This window comes from Solea solea, chromosome 10 (genome assembly GCF_958295425.1).
Source record: "Solea solea chromosome 10, fSolSol10.1, whole genome shotgun sequence".
Lineage (NCBI taxonomy): Eukaryota > Metazoa > Chordata > Actinopteri > Pleuronectiformes > Soleidae > Solea > Solea solea.
The window spans coordinates 1,942,849-1,963,949 of NC_081143.1; the positions used below are offsets into that span (position 1 = coordinate 1,942,849).

At 41.4% G+C, this 21,101-nt stretch overlaps 1 protein-coding gene across 2 annotated transcripts; it reads left to right on the plus strand.

Moving 5' to 3' along the window:
- The first annotated feature begins 10,873 nt into the window (after positions 1-10,873).
- On the plus strand, positions 10,874-19,759 carry dpy30 (dpy-30 histone methyltransferase complex regulatory subunit). Of its 2 annotated transcripts, XM_058641631.1 has the most exons (6): positions 10,874-11,030; positions 12,483-12,618; positions 16,754-16,794; positions 17,356-17,403; positions 17,488-17,630; positions 19,604-19,759. In XM_058641631.1, the coding sequence occupies exons 2-6, from the start codon at positions 12,543-12,545 to the stop codon at positions 19,674-19,676; spliced, it is 381 nt and encodes a 126-aa protein (XP_058497614.1). In that variant the 5' UTR covers positions 10,874-11,030; positions 12,483-12,542; the 3' UTR covers positions 19,677-19,759. The 2 variants fall into 2 exon arrangements, with proteins under 2 accessions (XP_058497614.1, XP_058497615.1); XM_058641632.1 differs by lacking the exon at positions 10,874-11,030 and having other exon boundaries at positions 12,597-12,734.
- The last annotated feature ends 1,342 nt before the right edge of the window (positions 19,760-21,101 follow it).

Below are 21,101 nucleotides of genomic sequence, written 5' to 3' on the forward strand. Positions count from 1 at the left end.
TTCTCCCCAACCACACTCATTATCGGAGAATGTTTTAGAATCTTTTAATCTCACCCAAGCTATAAATGAACCCACTCACTGTAAAGGTCATACTTTAGACTTGGTTTTATTCAATGGTCTCAGCCCCAGAAACATAACATCTGAAGATATCTGTGTGTCCGACCATAAAGCCATTATATTCAATGTGGTTTTAACCGTTTTACATGCAGATCAGGACATAGCTGTCTGCCGCCGAGTTTTTACCTCTCTGTCTGTTCTTAAGTTTACTGAACTTTTTACCTCTGCTTCTTTTAGTGCTTTTAACCAAAATTTTAATACAGACGAACTGGTCTCTAATTTTAACCAAACATGTCTTTCTGTTCTGGATTTAGTTGCCCCTTTTAAATTGAAAAAGAAGATTTTGAATCTACAACCCTGGCACAACTGGCCCTGCGATGGACTGGCGAACTGTCCAGGGTGTACCCCGCATATCGCCCGATGTAGCTGAGATTGGCACAGCACCCCCGCGACCCTCTGGTGGAGGATAAAGCGGTAGATGGTGATGATGACCCTGGCACAACTATTTTACACACCAACTTAAAAGAGAATGTAGAAAAAATGAAAGAAATTGGAAAAAGACCGGCATTCATGTTTTTAAGGAAATATGGAAAGGCTCAATGAAAAAATACCAAAATGCAGTAAAAGAAGCAAAAAACGCCTATTTTTCCAACCTGATTTTAGAGAACCGTTCAAACCCCAGAGTTTTATTTAAGGGTTTAGATCTAGTTACCTGCCCCTCTCCCTCTTATTTTAATGATGCAACACAAAAGATCTGCTTGGAGTTTTTACAGTTTTTTAAAGACAAGGTCAATTTTATTAGACAACAGATCACCCCCCCAGACAGCATTTTATCCACCAGTAGAGACATTTTTACACATTTTAGCGATTTTCAACCTGTTTCAATTCCTTTCTTATCAGACATTTTAGCAGACATGAAACCAACCACGTGCAGCCTTGATTTTATTCTCACCAAATTTCTTTAAGAGGTTTTTACCACACTTGGACCCAGTGTTTTATCCATTGTAAATAGTTCTTTAACCCATGGTGTTTTTCCCTCTGTTTTTAAACATGCTGTGGTCCAACCTCTTTTAAAGAAAGCCAACCTAGACCCCACCGATTTTAATAATTTTAGACCAATTTCTTCCAACTTCCCTTTTTATCAAAAGTTTTAGAAAAAGTAGTTTCCTCCCAACTTTTATCTTTTATGGCACAAAATAATTTATTTGAGAAATTTCAATCCGGTTTTAGAGTTTTACATAGTACTGAAACTGCCCTCCTCAAAGTAACCAACGACCTGCTTTTAACTACTGACAGAGGAGAGTCCTATTTTAATTCTTTTAGACCTAAGTGCCGCTTTTGATACTATAGACAACAACTTTTTAATTGACCGTCTTAAATCCTGGGTTGGTATCAGGGACACAGCACTTGGTTGGTTTTGCTCTTACCTTTTTAACAGAACCTGAATTTTATTTTCTATTTATATGCTCCCACTCGGCCAAATCATCCAGCGGCATATTGTCTCTTTCCACTGCTATGCTGACGACACACAGATATACCTCCCACTGAGACCCAACGATCCGAGAAGCCTGGTTGCTGTTTTAGACTGTCTAAAAGATGTGAACCGCTGGATGGCCCATAACTTCCTCCAATTAAACAACTCCAAATCAGAAACTTTACTGTTTAACCCGCCAAACACTATCTCCAGTCACATCAGTCTTGGTCCATTATCCAGTAACATTAAGCTCACTGCCAGAAACCTAGGAGTCACATTTGACTCAGACTTCACCTTCACCCCTCACGTAAACAAAGTTGTACAGTTTTGCTTCCTTCATATCAGAACCATTTCAAAAATTAAAAATATTCTATCACAGCCTGATTTAGAACTCCTAGTCCACGCTCTCATATTCTCCCGCTTAGGTAACTGTAACTCCCTTCTATCTGGCATCAATCATAAATCCCTCTCCCGCCTCCAGACCTAACAGACGGCATCACATTACTCCAATCTTGGCTTCACTCCACTGGCTCCCCGTACGTTTTAGATTGATTTTAAGATTTTACTGATCACTTTTAAGGCTCGTCAAGGTCTAGCCCCTGAATACATTACTGACATGCTGACCCCATACGAGCCTGTTCGCAGCCTTAGATCCGCGGGCGGGTCTCTCCTAACTGTTCCAATGCCGAGGCTAAAAACTAGAGGTGACCGCGCCTACTCTGTTAGAGCGCCTCGGCTTTGGAACACCCTGCCCGCGGAGATAAGGCTTGCAAACTCAGTGTCATCTTTTAAATCTCTTCTTAAAACTAATTTTTATAGACTTGCTTTTATGTGATGCTGTCCTTTTATCCTTTTATCTCTTTCTATCTATTTTTATCTAGAGCGTTAACCACCCTTAATCCTTTCATCACATTGTTTTCTTCCTTTCTGTGCATTTGTTTTTATTCTGTATGTTTAAGCACTTTGTAAACTGCTGTTTTTAAAAGTGCTTTATAAATAAAGCTTTACTTACTTACTTACTTACTTAATTACTTATTCAGAGTTCCTATCAGAATTCTTATCTGAGTTAGTGCTTAAGACAGATAAAATCATAATCACAGTGTGCTAAAACTAATGAAATTAGTCACACCCTCCACCTTGTTTTAACTTATGGTATTGATATTGATAACTTAAACATAGTTCCTCAAAACCCTCTCAATACTGATCATTATTTACTCACATTTAATTGTACAATAATGAACTACAATAACAAGATAATAAGAAATACAGCTACAGCCGGTGCCTGTCTGATAATAATATGAATACATTCAAAGAGACAGTGCAACCTTTATTTAACTCGGGGGCCATATGTCAGTACATCTGAAGGTACCTTTAGTGATTTTACTCCCGCCCTCATAGATAACCTTGTTGATAGTACAGCAGCCTCACTGCGTACTACATTAGATTGTGTTGCCCCTCTGAAAAAGAAGGTGGTGAATCAGATGAGACGAGCACCATGGTTTAACTCCAATACTCGTGCTCTTAAACAGGCGTTACGTAGATTAGAAAGAAAATGGCGTTCCAATAACCTAGAGGAATTTTATATAGCCTGGAAAGATGGTTTTGTAGCTTACAAAAAAGCCCTACACAAAGCTAGAGCTGCCTATTATTCTTCTCTAATTGAAGAAAATAAGAATAATCATAGGTTTGTTTTCAACACTGTAGCCAGGCTGACACAGAGCCACAGCTCCACTGAACCATCTATTCCTTTAACACTGAGCAGTGATGACTTTATCAACTTTGTTGTGAATAAAATAACATCAATTAGAGAAAAAATGGATCATCTCCTCCCTCATATTGGGACTGACTCATCTTTTAGCACAAGAGCTTTAGAAGCACCAGGTGCACAGTTAGACAGTTTCTCCCCTATAGATCTCCCTGAGTTAACATCATTAGTTTCATCATCTAAGCCATCAACCTGTCAGTTAGATCCTATCCCCACCAAACTGTTTAAAGATGTCTTTCCTTTAATTAACAGCTCTATATTAACTCAAATTAATCTATCCTTATTAACTGGATATGTGCCCCAAACGTTTAAAATAGCAGTTATTAAACCCCTTCTCAAAAAAGCGACCCTTGACCCAGACATTTTAGCTAATTACCGACCTATATCTAATCTTCCCTTTGTTTCTAAAATCTTAGAAAAAGTAGTTGCTAATCAACTATGTGAATATTTGCGCATTAATGGCCTGTTTGAAGATTTTCAGTCAGGTTTTAATTAAACCATAGCACAGAAACAGCACTAGTTAAAGTAAGTAATGATCTTCTCTTGGCTTCAGATAATGGTCTAGTTTCTTTACTTGTCCTGTTGGATCTTAGTGCTGCATTTGACACCATTGATCATAATATTCTACTGCAGAGATTGGAGCAGACTCTTGGTATCACAGGTGCTGCCCTCTGCTGGTTTAAATCATACTTATCTGATAGATTCCAGTTTGTTCATGTTAATGATAAAGCCTCACTACAAACTAAAGTTAATTGTGGAGTTCCACAAGGCTCAGTGCTTGGGCCTATACTTTTTACCTTATATATGCTTCCTCTAGGGAACATTATTAGAAAGCACAACATACACTGTCATTGTTATGCAGATGACACACAGCTATATTTATCAATGAGGCCGGATGAAATAAATCAGGTTGTTCAACTCCAGGAATGTCTCAGAGACATTAAGTCCTGGATGACCTGTAACTTTCTACTTTTAAACTTTTATACTCGGCCCTAAACACCTCAGAGAAAAACTTTCTGATCACATTGTCACTTTAGATGACATCACCATGGCTTCCAGTTCCACTGTGAGGAACCTTAGAGTTACTTTTGACCAGGAAATGTCATTTGATTCACACATAAAACTCATTTCCAGAACAGCCTTCTTCCACCTGCGGAACATTATGAAAATTAGAAACATTCTGTCTTTACAGGATGCTGAAAAACTAGTTCATGCTTTTGTTACATCTAGATTAGATTACTGTAACTCCTTATTATCAGGATGTTCCAACAAGTCTGTTAGAACCCTTCAGTTCATTCAAAATGCTGCAGCACGAGTTCTGACAGGAACTAGAAAGAGAGACCATATAACTCCAGTGTTAGCTTCTCTACACTGGCTCCACCCACAGTTTAGAATTCCATTTAAAATCCTCCTCCTCGAACTGAAAGATCTTGAGACACAACATAAAAAAGAACCAAAACTAGAAACACTAACTAGAATAAAAGCAACTAGAGACAAAATAAATAAAATATACACACAGGAAGTTGAAAAAAAGATGATGTTCACAAGACAAACTTATTATGAGTCAGGAACAAAATCACAAAAAATCTTGGCGAGAAAACTGCAAAAGCAACGAGCAGACAACACTATACACAAAATAAGGGACATAGATTCTGTAACTATTCAGTATAAACAAGAAGAAATACAAAGAACATTCAGAAAATACTACAAATGCCTGTATACACAACCCCAATTAGAAGGTGACCAGCAAATTGATGACTTCTTAAAATCTCTCAAATGACCTGCTATATCAGAAGAACAAAATGGAATATTAACAGCCCCTATAGCTGAGATAGAGCTGAATAGGGCCATCTCCACCCTGAAAGCAAACAAATCACCTGGCCCAGATGGCTTCTCCTCAGAGTGGTATAAGGCATTTAAAACTGAGTTGGTGCCAATTCTTCTCCAAGCTTGTAATACGACATTAATAGATAATAAAATGCCCCCATCTTGGAATGAGGCAGTGATTTCCTTCATTCTCAAGGAGGGAAAAGGTAAATTGGAGTGTAGTTGATACAGGCCTATCTCGGTGCTGAATGTTGACTACAAGCTTTATACAACCATCCTCGCCAGAAGACTGGACAAGGTTCTTCCTCAGTTTATACACAATGATCAGACCGGATTTATCTCACAGAGACAGACTCACGACAACATCAGGTGATCATTACACTTAATACATCATATCCAAAATAAGAATATTGAAGCTTGTTTAGTTAGTCTAGACGCCGAGAAGGCCTTTGACTCGGTAAGTTGGCCTTTCCTTTATAAAGTTTTAGACAGATTTGGCATGGACAACGTTTTTATTAGAGGGATCCGTACATTATACAACAAACCATCGGCCCGGATAAAAATAAATGGTTACCTTTCAGATACTATTATACTAGAACGTGGTTCGAGACATGGATGCCCGATTTCGCCCCTGCTATTTGCACTCTATATAGAGCCCCTAGCTCAGTGGATAAGGCAGACTCAGAGTATTAAAGGCATCTGCATTAATGAAGACGACCACAAGGTGGCGCTATATGCTGACGACGTCTTGGTTTATTTAAGTGACCCTCCTAATTCACTCCCCAAATTAATGGTCTTTCTAGAAATGTTTATTCAGGATATAAATTAAATATACAAAAGACACACATTTTGACTATCAACTACCAACCCACAAAGCAATTTAGGGACAAATTCCATATTAAATGAGATCAAAATTCATTCAAATATCTAGGAATAAACCTGCCCAAAAGAATTCGAACACTGGCAGAGATAAATGATGGCCCCCCCTTAACAAAATGAAAGAAGACATGCATAGATGGAACTCAGTCTCATTTCTTAGTCTCAGTCACAGAATTGATTCTGTAAGAATAAATATCCTCCCACGATATCTCTTCTTATTCCAGGCAGTCCCAGTAGAAATTTCCTCGAAACAATTTTCGGAACTGGACAAGATTATTTCCAGATTTATTTGGCAGGGTAATAAACCCAGGATTAGGTTTAAAACTTTACAACTTCCAAAGAAGCAAGAGAGGATGGCACTACCTCATTTTAAGGATTATTTTTATGCAGCTTAGATTAAACCCCTGATTAATTTGTGTAACCCATCCTTTCGAGCTAGATGGAAAGATATTGAACTCTCCACCCTGATTGACCCCCCCAATACAAGCGGTACTACCGCACAAACATTTGGGAAGATTTGTAGACAAGGTACAGAACCCATGGAGTATAAATTAAGTAATAAATTACAGATAATCCAATTGTGTGCCTATAATCCGGAATTTAGGCCTAACACAATAGATAAGGGATTTAAATCATGGATTTTGAAAGGAATAACGACATACTACTCTCTTACAGAAAAGGGACAATTTAAAAACATTAAAATGTTGAAAGAAGTGTTTGGTCCACTTTTTCATTACACCAAAACAAAAGGCACATTTTGCTGGAGGCGAAGCTGCGTGCTGGAGACTATGCAGACACCGGGAAGCCAATCATTGGCATATCTTTTGGGAATGCCCAGTGGTTAAATCCTTCTGGACAGAGCTTCACAAAGTATTAGGCAGCATGTTTAATACTAATCTACCGATGCAGTTTTCTACATTATTTTTAGTAAATTCGGATTCACAGGTCAGGCAAGCTGATGAATATTTATTTCGTATTTTGATAACCGCTGGTAGAAAAGCACTGACAAGGCGTTGGCTTCTCCCTGATCCGCTCACGATACAGGAGTGGATAAGTATAGTAAGCGACATTTACCTCATGGAACAGATTACCTTCTCCATTCGCCTACAGAAAAACATATTTATCGAATTGTGGGCCAAATGGGTAAGATATGTTAGTTTTGAACAGACAGAAGTATTGAATGGATGATCCTGTAATGCTATTTTTATGCTAACGACTAGTGTGTATTGTTTTATTTTATTTATTAAAAAAAAAAAAAAAAAAACTCCCTGGTGGACATTTCTTTATTTGCTCTTTTATATACGTCTATCTTTCCCAATTTGTTCGAGCTCTCAAGTATACTTTCATTTGACTTTCTGTATTTTGTTTCTTGTTTTGTACACAAAGATTTCAATTGTGAGTGGCGGAAATACCATGTATGTTATTTGAAATGAAAGTAATTACTGTATTGTAATGCTCTCACAAAACAAAAATAAAAAATGTAAAAAAAAAAGAAAGTCCTCCTCCTCACGTACAAAGCACTTAATGGTCAGGCCCCTTCATACCTGAAAACCTAGTCTTACTTTATCACCCTAACAGACCACTTAGGTCACAAAATACAGGTTTACTTGTGGTTCCCAGAGTCTGTAAGAGTAGAATGGGAGGCAGAGCCTTCAGTTACCAGGCTCCTCCAGCTTCCAATGACAGTTTGGGAGGCGGAGCCTCTCTCTGTATTTAAAGTTAGACTTCAAACTTTCCTTTTTGATAAAGCTTATAGTTAGAGCTGGTTCAGGGAAACCTGGACCATCTCTTAGTTATGCTGCTATAGACCTAGACTGCTGGGGGATTTTCCTGTGGTGCACGCACATTCACTCTCTCACACTCAGGGTATGAATATGACTTTTTATATGTCATTAACCTTGTCTCTTTCTCTCCCTAGTTTGTGTCTTTCCTTCCTTCCCTCTCTCTCTCTCTCTCTGTATTCTCATCTTGCAGGTTGCAGGATCCAGATCCAGTTTTCGAGGCTATCCATATCATACATATCATCACCATTATTATTGTGCTATAATTAATAGTCGATATCATTGACTGTATAAACTTGTAACTTGATACAGTTGTTGTGTATCTGCTCCTGGTCTCTCTCTCTCTTCTGTCTCTACCTCATCTCCCCCTTGTCCTTTCTCTCCCCCCTTTTCTGTCCCCCACCTCTCCTCTGTCTGTCCCTTTCACCCCGACCGGTCGAGGCAGATGACTGCACATGTGTGAGTCTGGTTCTGTCAGAGATTTCTTCTTCTGTTAAGAGGGAGTTTTTTCTCTCCACTGATGCCTAGTGTTTGTTTATTGTGTGAACTGTTGTGTTTCTCTGCTCGCCTTGATGTTGTCTATGTACAGAGACCTGAGATCATGTAGGTTATGATTTAGCGCTATACAAATAAAATTGAATTGAATTGAATTCTTAAAGGGTTTACATTTTCAATGATTGGTTAACTTTAATTCCCACCAATATTTAAAAGTAAAGTTATTTTTTGTTTAAATGGAGTCAGATTAAATAAATATTTACTTTATTTTACTTTATTTTTATTTACTTTATTCTGTCTTTTCCTAAAGCCGGAAAGACAGAATACCTATTGGGGAGGGATTGTTACATGTTGTTAGATATTTCCTCCCTTACAGTGCTCAAGATGCTGAAAATACTGAAGATGCTGAAGGTGCTGAAGGTGTTGAAGGTGCTGAAGGTGCTGAAGATGCTGAAGATGCTGAAGACGCTGAATGCGGTGGATATTTTTGGATGCTGAAGGTGCTGAAGATGATGAAGGTGCTGAAGGTGCTGAAGATGCTGAAGATGCTGAAGGTGCTGAAAATGCTGAGGATGCTGAAGATGCTGAAGGTGTTGAAGATGCTGAAGGTGCTGAAGATGCTGAAGATGCTGAAGGTGCTGAAAATGCTGAGGATGCTGAAGATGCTGAAGATGCTGAAGATGCTGAAGGTGCTGAAGATGCTGAAGGTGCTGAAGATGCCGAAGACGCTGAAGGTGCTGAAGACGCTGAAGGTGCTGAAGGTGCTGAAGATGCTGAAGATACTGAAGATGCTGAAGACGCTGAAGATGCTGAAGATGCTGAAGACGCTGAAGATGCTGAAGACGCTGAAGATGCTGAAGATGCTGAAGATGCTGAAGGTGCTGAAGATGGTGACGGTGCTGAAGATGCCAAAGATGCTGAAGGTGCTAAAGACGCTGAAGGTGCTGAAGGTGCTGAAGATGCTGAAGATACTGAAGATGCTGAAGACGCTGAAGATGCTGAAGATGCTGAAGACGCTGAAGATGCTGAAGATGCTGAAGGTGCTGAAGATGCTGAAGGTGCTGAAGATGGTGAAGGTGCTGAAGATGGTGAAGGTGCTGAAGATGCTGAAGGTGCTGAAGATGCTGAAGGTGCTGAAGATGCCGAAGACGCTGAAGGTGCTGAAGACGCTGAAGGTGCTGAAGGTGCTGAAGATGCTGAAGATACTGAAGATGCTGAAGACGCTGAAGATGCTGAAGATGCTGAAGACGCTGAAGATGCTGAAGGTGCTGAAGATGCTGAAGGTGCTGAAGATGCTGAAGATGCTGAAGGTGCTGAAGATTGTGAAGGTGCTCCTTTGTATGACCAGAGTGTTGTGGAGAGTATCCACCGCATTCTCCTGTCTGACACTGCTGTCAGTGTCCAGCTCCACCCCCACATGGTCACTTGCCTTTCTAATGAGCTTGTTGAGTCTTTTAGCGTCTGCTACTCTCAGTCTGCTGCTCCAGCACCGACAGGTAACAGAACACCACTGGCCACCACATATCCATAAAACATCCTCAGTCCAGCAGATGTTAAAGGGGGCGGAGCCTCCTCAGAAAATAGAGGTGGCTTTGTCCCTTCTTGTAGAGGACGTCAGTGTTCTTAGTCAGTCCCGTTTATTGTCTATGAACAGCCCTAGATATTTGTCGCGATCGATGATGTCCACATTATGCAGGTGGTTCAGCTCACACCATGTGATGGAGTTGTCCACCACAGCCCTGTGATCAGCCTCCTCAGCCTCACTGATACATCCAACAACAGCAGAGTCATCAGAAAACTTCTGAAGATGTCAAGACTCTGTCTGGTAGCTGGTGTCAAGGGTGAAGAGGAAAGGGGAGGACAGTCCACTGTCTGACCACTGCATCACACACACACACACACACACACATTGGGTACAGAAAGTATTCAGACCTCCTTAAATGTTTCACTCTTTGTTCATTTGCAGCATTTGCTAAACACATTGAAGTAGATTTTCCCCATGAATGTAAACACAGTAGAAACACAATTATTAAAGAACAACAACAGAAATATCACATGACCATAAGTATTCAGAGTCTTTGCTGTGACACTCGTGTATTTAACTCAGGTCTATATCTTCTGATCGTCCTTGAGATGATTCTACACCTTTACTGGAGTCTAGCTGTGTTTAATGAAATTGATTGGACTTGATTAGGACAGACACACACACACACACACCTGTCTCTATAAGACCTTACAGCTGACAGTGCACGGCAGAGGTCACAGGAACTGCCCGAGGAGCTCAGAGACACAGTTGTGGCACAGATCAGGACCAGGACCAGCAGCGTCTTTGCATTAGAGGCTGTGCCCCACTAGAGGGCGTTGTTGTGCAGGGGAGGATTATAAGCTTTTATGTTTTCCTGTGTCAAAAATGTCTAAACAAATAAATTCAACATTTTCCCCAATGAAATGTCCGCAGTTTTCATTTGATGAACGCAATTTCCACTGTAGACACATCGTGTAGTTGTATGTGAATAGTCGGTTGTGCCGGATGCTGCGCGTCCTCTGTTTCCGGTCAGTGGGGCCCGGCCGAGATATCCTCCCAGCGCCTGCAGTGTTGTGTATTGCTGAACTGGTCCATGCTTCGGCTTCGGCAGTGGGGCCAGACGTTCAGGGCCCCAGAGCACTTTCAACTGGTTGATTTGAAGCAAGGTCGGCACAGGTTTGTGCACATGAAGGACCGCAGAGTGTCATTCCCCTCAAGAAGTGAGCGGTCAGTCGAATTTATTTTTATTCTAACTTGTAATTGATAATGTAGTTTAAATATTGTTTGAATTATAGTGAAATTTCTGTAATGCATAACTGGCGATACGTGTGTGTGTGTGTGTGTGTGTGAGTGGTGGCTTTGTATATGGGGTGTGCGCCGTTCATGCCATAAGTTGTGCATTGTTGTTATTGTTGTTGTCACGTTGTCGTTTTGATCTTGAGTATTTGATATTGTGAGATTTTGAACATTGCCATTTGGTGGTGCTACTGATATGATAATATATGTCGAATGTCCTTGTCGGTTTTTAAATCTGAGGTTTCACACTGGAAATAAACACAAATGAATGACTCAAAAGTCTTTTTTTAATTTTTCCTTACGCGCTAACTGCTAACGCTGCTCTCTAATCATCTGTTATGGCCAACCTGCAGTACTCTCACAGTCCACCAGAGGGCCTCAGCCCGTATGTGACCATGTCCAAGGTATCTTGAAGATGACGATCAGTAATGAGATCATATGCATTTTTGTTGTTAATTAAAGATGAGAAAATAAACCTTTAGTCAGTCTGAAATGATAATAAACAAGCTCAAGTGTTAGCCTAGCTTACTTATAATTCATTTATATAGATTAGGGGTTATCTTATTAACCCTTATTTATTTATTTATTTATACTTAATTATAAGAACTGGATGTAGCTCCGCACCTGTGGCTACTCGCTCAGCCAAAAAAGTTACCGACTACCTGGTTTATTTCCTGGTTTATTTCCTGGTTTATTTCCTGGTTTATTTCCTGGTTTATTTCCGGGTTGGGCGGCCCATAGAGGATGCGCAGTAGTGTTACTCCCATAATGCCTCTGGGCTCTGTGAATGAGCTGTCTGCATTCTCGACTTGCACAGCGTGTCCATGAACAGTGAAAGGCATGATGGGAGTACACTACTGATGTGCGCGAGGGGATTTCATGAATACTGAGGCCATGTTAGCTTTGGGCTTTAAACCATGGATTTGTAAATAAATGATAAAACCAACGATAGTGAATACAGTAAACTGAAAAGTATAATGACGTCATTACAGGGTAAAATTATTAATTTAATGCTTAATTTAATCGACCGCAGCTATTAGTGTTTTATATATCTGTGTGTATATATGTATGTATATGTATATGTATATGTATATATATATATATATATACACACACGTTTGTGTGTGTTGTTACAGGAATCATGTCAAATCAAATCAAATGTTGATTTTCCATTCACTGATATCCTGTATGCTAATCATCAAAAATGTTGCTGTCAGAACTCAGGGATTTTATATTTTATATAATATACAACAGTAAGTACTTTTATGATGGTTAAAAAAAACTATTCCATCGAATATTAAACATGAATATGCCTTTTGGCGTCATTGATTATGTTTTGTATTTTGGTTCAAATTTGTAAAAACTAGTATTTTTTTGTTGCAGTACCACGAGTGGCCACCAGGACAACAGTATCGTCAAGGCAGAGGGGGCGGAGCTACATCCATGAGGCTAACGTTAGCAGCAAACCTGGAAGAGAGCAGCCAATCACACGCAGGAGGCGGGTCTTTGTCTGCTATTGGTGGGTGAAAGTAACGTGACGGGCCGTGACGTGCGCATCTTTTCTACGCAACTCCAAATCAGAATCGACGTACGTTCGATATCTTACGGAAATATCCACAACAAACATGGCGGACGGTGAGTGCATTGTCCACTATGGATGGCGTTGTTTTCGCGGGTTTATGTCATTTTCGAGTGTTCGTCGCGTATTTTCAGTTTGTTTAAGTGTTGTTTTAGCGGTTAGTGAGGACTCGTTACCGTCAGAGACAGCGAGCGCGAGACAGCTAGCGGGAGGCTAAGCTAATTTAGCGCCATTAACGAGGCAGCGCAGACAGAAGAGCGTGAATACAGTCCAGCAGGAGAAGAAAAGTGACTCTTAAACACTCTGAACACTCATTTATGATGTGAGTTACGTCCATGTTAAAGATAAGCTGTGAAATATGTCCTCGGACAGCAGCGCTCAGTTCACTCAGACGAAACTCCGTTGAAAAAGCCGTGGATTTAGCTGCTGTGACTGTGGAGGTGAAGTGAGCGGAGGTGAAGCTCAGTGACTCATCAGTGGAACCTGCTGATCAATTTGGCCTGATGAAAGTCAAACATGAGCGTGTGCAAAGCGTCAGCAGTGAAAGCTTCTTTTTAAACCTTTTCTTTGTATTTTAATGTGCACGCTTCCACACACACACCGTTGTGTTGAAGACAACAGTAATTCCCTCTCACTATGATGGTTGTTTGTCGTCCTGGGCTGGAATACTATGTTCACGTCTTTATCTTAAACGGGAAACTCAAGTTTGTAAACCACTCACTCTCCCACACCAAACCTCATAGAGAAAGTGATCAGTGATTTTATCTGGCGTGGACACAGGAGCTGCTGGTCCTCTGCTGCCTCGTGTGGTCACTTTGTGTCTCTGAGTCAATCTGAACGTTAGATTTCAAACACTGAAGTGACAAAATAAGACATTTGAACTTAGTGATGGAGGCAGCAGTGGATCGACAACTCCTGAAAATCACAGATTTTCTCTGTGAGGTTTGGTGTGGGAGAGAGAGTGGTTTACAAACTTCAGTCTAACAGTGAGCTCAAGACGTGCTCATTTGACGTAGAAAGTCAAAGGCAGAAATGGTTTTCTTGTCTCTTCTGACAGCAATGTTTTCACTGTGTGGGCCTCTGTCACAGGCTGGTTCTTAGCAGCAGGGGGCACTCGCACAGATGTAATAAATCTAGGGCTGTAGCGATACACTAATCTCACGATATGATATATATCACGATATTCAGCCAACGATACGATTCGATACGATTCCATCATTTTCTGCAAGATTTTAAAGGGACAGTGTGATTTTAGTGACATCTTCAGAATCAGAATCAGCTTTATTGGCCAAGTATGTAACACATACAAGGAATTCGACTCCGGTTTTTCAAACACACGCTGTACATGAAACGTAGACATCAACATAACTTAACATATATTTGACAAGAGTGAATAAAAAAGGTGACCAGAGGTCCGGTTTATTTTTAAATATATATATATAAACGATAAGGTGCAGATAGTGAATAAATAAATAAACAAATAAACTGGTCAAGTGTTCTGTAGTGTGACGGCCTGGGGGAAGAAACTGTTCTTGTGTCTAGCAGTTTTGGTGTACAGTGTTCTGTAACGCCTGCCAGAGGGAAGAAGATCAAACAGGTTATTTCCGGGATGTGATGGATCTGCAGAGATACTACCTGCCCGTTTCTTGACTCTGGATGTGTTCAAGTCCTGGATGGTGGGCAGTTTAACACCAATGATTCTCTCTGCAGACCTGATGGTGCGATTCAGTCTGTTTCTGTCCTGTTTGGTGGCTGATGCAAACCAAACGATGATGGAGGTGCAGAGAACAGACTGGACTATTGCTGTGTAGAACTGGATCAGCAGCTCCTGGGGCAGGTTGTACTTCCTGAGCTGTCGCAGGAAGTACAGCCTCTGCTGGGCCTTTTTGACTATGGAGTCAATGTTTGGTGCCCACTTTAGGTCATGGGAGATGGTGGATCCTAGAAGCCTGAAGGTTTTCACAGCAGACACAGTGTTATTGAGGATGGTGAGGGGGGGGCAGAGCAGGGGAGTTACTCCTGAAGTCCACTGTCATCTCCACAGTTTGAGCGTGTTCAGCTCCAGGTTGTTCTGACCACACCAGAGGACCAGTTGTTCCACCTCCCGTCTGTATGCAGACTCGTCACCGTCCCGGATGAGGCCGATGACTGTTGTGTCGTCTGCAAACTTCAGGAGTTTGACAGATGGGTCACTCGAGGTGCAGTCGTTAGTGTAGAGGGAGAAGAGCAGTGGGGAGAGCACACATCCCTGGGGGGCGCCAGTGCTGATTGTCCGGGTGCTGGAAGTGATTTTCCCCAGTCTCACCTGCTGGCTCCTATCTGTGAGGAAGTTTGTAATCCACTGACAGGTGGGGGCTGAGACGAGAGCTGGGTGAGTTTGGAGTGCAGGATGTCCGGGATGATGGTGTTGAACGCCGAGCTGAAGTCCACAAACAGGATCCTAGCATATGTCCCTGGGGAGTCGAGGTGATGCAGGATGTAATGCAGACCCATATTGATGGCATCATCCACTGACCTGTTTGCCCGATATGCAAACTGCAGGGGGTCCAGCAGGGGGCCTGTGATGTCCTTCAGGTGGCACAACACCAGTCTCTCAAAGGCCTTCATGACCACAGACGTCAGGGCCACAGGCCTGTAGTCATTTAGACCTGAGATTGCTGGTTTCTTGGGGACCGGGATTATTGTAGAGTGTTCCATTGACTTGGGTTGAATTAATGAAAACTGAAAGCATCAATTACACAATATATGGCTCTGACTGGACAGAGAGTCTACAGCTTGCTGGACAAAATAAAATCAAAGACGTGAGAAAATAAGATCCATTTAGTGCAAACTGTAGTTTACAAGCCTCTTAAAAGTAAATAAAGTGCAGTATTAAAATGAACAAGACTTTTATCCAAGTCCTCACTCTCTTTTTTTTAAAACCAAAATACTCCCACACATCTGCTGGACTTATAATACTACCCGCCATTTTCTTGAATCCTTGGGTAAACAGGAAGATGAAAACGTCTGCATCTGTGTAAAGGGAGTATCTAGACGGGTAACTTGCTAGAAATGCTCTACAGTGACACTAGCGGCTGGCGGACCTAATCGCTGTTCCTGTAAAAGCGAACGGGGGAAATGGACAGGGAGCAGAGTGCCAGGCGGAACACGGGGGATTTGAATGGGACTTAATATATCGATACTCACGGCTGAAAAATCGATACTCTCTGTGGAAACAAAATATCGATATATATCGCAGAATTGATAAAATCGCCCAGCCCTAAATAAATCTGTATCTGTTACGTCAGATTTGTAATTTTTATGACACTCACTCTCTGTGCTCCAATCAGAGGGCAGCGTTACAAACTGTGGTGAGCTGAACTCAACTGTGCTGTGAAAACAAGCAGAATGTTCCTTTATTTCAGCAACATGAGCAACAGCGCTGACACCAACAGAGACACTGACAGCAGCACTGACAGAGACACAGACACTGACGGCAACACTGACAGTAGTACTGACAGAGACACTTCACAGACACTGACAGCAGCACTGACACAGACACTGACAGCAGCACTGACACAGACACTGACAGCAGCACTGACAGACACTTCACAGACACTGACAGAGACACTTCACAGACACTGACAGCAGCACTGACACAGACACTGACAGCAGCACTGACACAGACACTGACAGCAGCACTGACAGACACTTCACAGACACTGACAGAGACACTTCACAGACACTGACAGCAGCACTGACAGACACTGACAGCAGCACTGACACTGACAGCGACACTGACAGCAGCACTGACAGAGACACTTCACAGACACTGACAGCAGCACTGACAGAGACACTTCACAGACACTGACAGCAGCACTGACACAGACACTGACAGAGACACTTCACAGACACTGACAGAGACACTTCACAGACACAGACAGCAGCACTGACACAGAGAGACGCTGACAAAAAGACTGACAACAGCACTGACACAGACAGAGACACTGACATGGACAGAGACTAAAGGGACAGTTCAGGTGCTTTCAGGTGTGCTTGTATGACATTAAAGACCTGTTTGTCTGTGTTTTTACAGATCACACAGACGCTGACCAGTCCATGGAGACACACACACCAGTAAGACACACACACACACAGTTTGCGTGAGTTTTCTGTACACACAAGCAGACACACATACACACACTCTGCTGCTCCATCATTAAAGGAACAGAAAAAAATAGAATTTTCTTCAATATTGGGACCGATACCCAATATAGATATCGGATCGATGAATCCCTAGACAAAACACACCTGAGCGACAGAACACACCTGAGCGACAGAACACACCTGAGCGACAGAACACACCTGAGCGACGCAACATACCTGAGCGACAAAACACACCTGAGCGACGCAACATACCTGAGTGACAAAACACACCTGAGCGACAGAACACACCTGTCACTCCCATGTTCAAACTAAAGGTGCTATCTTCTATGTTGTCGATCAGATCAGATGTAAAAGCTGAAATGTTCATGTTTTCATGTCAAACACAAATGTTTTCAGTCTGTGGCAAAAAATAAAAGCCTCCCTGTTGTAAGGACTATAGGACTACAGGAGGAAACTGTGTGAGAGGAAAGATTCACAACCCGGGGTATGAAGAATCACAACATTAACATGTGATTGTTGTTGATCCTTTAGGTTTCGGAAAATCCTCATACAGAGTATGGACTGACTGAAAACCTGCAGGTAACGCATACACACACAGACACAGACTCACACACAGACTTACACACAAAGTCACACACTCACACACTGTGCTCTTGTCTCCAGAGAACAGTGGACAATGAGAAGCTGAGTTCAGAGAAAATGTCCAAACAGAAAGTCGACCTGCAGGCGCTGCCGACCCGAGCTTATCTGGACCAGACTGTGGTTCCCATTCTGCTGCAGGGTCTGTCCATGCTCGCTAAAGACAGGTGAGGCTGCTGATGCTGCTGCTGCTGCTGTTGTTGTTGACTCTGTTATTGTTGTTGTTGTTGTTGACTATGTTGTTGTTGTTGTTGTTGTTGACTCTGGGCCCGTTTCAGAAAGCAGCTTTAGTGAAAACTCTGAGTTAGTTAACCCTGAGATGAGGGAAACTCTGGTTTTTTGGTTCCACAAAGCCAGTTCAGCTTAACGCTGAGTCAGTTACCCCAGCAACATACTCCGTGAACCTAACCTGCTCGCTGGCAGGTTTTCTTCAACTAACCCTGAGTTTCTCTGTGTCTCCTCCTGCTGAGCCTGAAGCAGCTGTCTGACACTCCGTCTCATGTCCTCATTCATACAGTCGATATCAAAACATGTCTCGGAGCATTCACCTGCCAAATTAATGACATTTACGTCTTTCAAAATATTGAAATCCCAATCAGATGGGGGCTCACATATATGGAGGTAGGCGGGTTGTGGGATGGACGCTTGCACGTACCTAAGAGTGAAGACTTGTGGCTTGTTTCCACCGGATCATCTCCGCTACAAAAAAAACAACAACTCAACTCAACACATCCATTATTACAAGTCTGTACGTCTACTTGTCTTAAGTCAGCACATATCGCCACATATCCACACACGCATCAAATCTTAATCACATCAATCAAAAAACAATATTTTAGAGACGCACTTTGAATCACCTTGTGCTAAAATGTGCTATATAAAGTAGCCTTGCCTACATTTTTGATAATAATAGGCTACATTTAATCAAAGTATTTTACATGACTCATCACATTTATCATACAATTGATGGTAGATTATTACATTAAGAAATGCAATGTTGGTTATCATTCTATAGGAAATAATCATATGAAAGATCAATTGATTATTTATCTAGAATCATTTAGCAAATCAAGTAATTCAATGGAGACAAGGACCCCTATTACAGTAAGTGAATGCAGGTGACAGCAAATCAATCATCTATCTCCTATCAGTCGGAGGCCCTAACCCTTGTTACATCAAATGAATAATTAAATTTCCTTTTATTATATTTTTTCGCTAATTAGTTTCATTATGTATTTATTTGTGTCTTATTTTTTTATTATATTTTATTTTGGTGATAATGTTCTTTCATGTACTTATAGATAATATATAATTATTAGTATAAATAATTTCTTTAATACATTTTATTATATATTTTATGTTTTACATATTATTTTATCATTCCATGACAGTTGTGTGTCTCTGTTTCTGTCTATTGGACATTCTTTGATCATAGATGGTGCTAAGCTTCACTTTTAGCCTGCTACAGACCAGGTTTGCCCGGCAGCATAAGTTACCATGGTTACTTGGCTGGCATTCACATTAACCACCTTGGTGGAACAGGGTTGAGGCTCAGATTGATGGAACGGAAACCTGAGCCACAGTTATGGCTTAGTCATGGTTGAGGCTTAGCCAGAGTCATAGTTTCCATGGTTACTGAGTTGGGGCTAATCTCAGCCTCTTTGATGGAACCGAACTCTCACTCATATTAGCCAGACTTGGCCATTTAAGCTTGGCTTTGCCTTAGCCTGCTTGATGGAATACCCCCCTGTTGTTTCATGACTGTTGTTGTTGACTCTGTTGTTTCATGACTGTTGTTGTTGACTCTGTTGTTTCATGACTGTTGTTGTTGACTCTGTTGTTTCATGACTGTTGTTGTTGACTCTGTTGTTGTTGTTGTTGATGACCCTGTTGTTTCATGACTGTTGTTGTTGTTGACCCTGTTGTTTCATGACTGTTGTTGTTGACTCTGTTGTTGTTGACCCTGTTGTTGTTGTTGACCCTGTTGTTTCATGACTGTTGTTGTTGACCCTGTTGTTTCATGACTCTGTTGTTGTTGACTCTGTTGTTTCATGACTGTTGTTAAAACTGTTGTTGTTGTTGTTGTTGTTGACCCTGTTGTTTCATGACTGTTGTTGACTCTGGTGTTGTTGTTTTTCAGACCTCCTAACCCAATAGAGTACCTGGCCGCGTTCCTACTGAAGAACAAGAGTCAGTTTGAAGAGCGAAACTGACGCATGTTTGTTTGTTTGTTTGTTTGTTTGATAGTTTGTGTTTTTATTATTTCACATTAAAGTTTTCCTCCATGTGAACAGAAGTTGCACTGTCTGGGCTTTTATTCTGAAAAATAATAATAATAAATTTTATTTATAAAGCACATTTTTAAAAGTGCTAAAAAACAAATGAACCAATTGCAGCAGAATTGTGTAAGATTTCCTTAATAGAAACAGTCTGAAAGACCGGGGGCGGGCGCAGCACTGTATTGGATCTGCTGGATCTGCTGGATCTTCTGAAGGCTCCTGGCAGGATCCTGATGAGGGTGCGTTAAGTAATCCAGCCGGGAGGAGACTTTCAGCATCACTGAGGGAAAGGGAGGGGCGGAGTTTAGCAATATTCCTCAGGTGATGGGTATGAAATGACAGATGGGGTAAATTTTGACTCACAGACTTGTAACAGAAGGGGAGAGGCTGATGGGGGGGGGGGGGGGGGGGGGGCAGGAGGTGAGTGCAGATGGGGGGGGGCAGAGGAGGCTGGAGTATCAGCATAGCAGTGGAATGAGACTCCATGCTTCTTGGTGATGTGGCCCAGGAGGAGCATGTAGATCTTAAAGAGGAGGAGGAACTTCACAGGTGACAGTCCCAGGGCCACATACTCAGCCCTATCTGTGAGGTAGGACACAAACCAATCCAGGGTGGTGCCAGAGAGTCCAACAATGAGCTGGAGACGATGGAGAATAATATTATGGTCTGCTGTGAGGTCCAGAACAATGAGGAGTGATGAAGAGCCCTGGTCAACAGCCACCAGGAGGTCTTTGGTGATTCTGATCACAGCTGTTTCTGTGCTGTAAGAGGCCCAGAAACCAGACTGGAATTTTTCCAGAACATTTGAGTTTTTGAGGTGATCCTGAAGCTGGAATCAAACAACCTTTTCCAGGACCTTTGAGAAGAACGGAAGGTTGGAGATCGGACGGTAATTAGCCATAACTTCAGGATCTAAGGAGCTTTTTAAGATGAGGTTTGATTATTGCCGTTTAATGTATGTGGGACTTGGCCGCTCTGGAGAGAGTGATTCATTATTTTGGTGATGAGGGGGCAAATGTTGGAGAGGGTCCAAGGAGCATGATGAGGGTTTCATCCTTCAGATTAGAGATGCAACTCACGATTATTTTCATAATCGATTAATCTGTCAATTATTTTCTCGATGAATCGTTTGGTCCATAAAATATCAGAAAACCTTAAAAAATGTTGATTGGTGTTCATCAAACACTAGAAATGATAATGTTCTCAAATGTCTTGTTTTGTCCACAAACCAAAATGATTCACTTTTAATGATTTCTTTGTTATCCAGAGCAAAAAAATTAAGAAAATACTCACATTTAAGATGCTTAAACAATCGGAAATCTTGTTTTAATCATGAAAAAAGCTTCAAACCGATTATCA

Excerpts from the sequence above, each read along its gene's own strand:
- dpy30 (XM_058641631.1), top strand. The coding sequence starts at position 12,543 with ATGAGGCTAACGTTAGCAGCAAACCTGGAAGAGAGCAGCCAATCACAC. Across the intron at positions 16,795-17,355 it reads CCATGGAGACACACACACCA|GTTTCGGAAAATCCTCATAC; the intron begins GTAAGACACACA and ends TTGATCCTTTAG. Across the intron at positions 17,404-17,487 it reads GACTGACTGAAAACCTGCAG|AGAACAGTGGACAATGAGAA; the intron begins GTAACGCATACA and ends TCTTGTCTCCAG.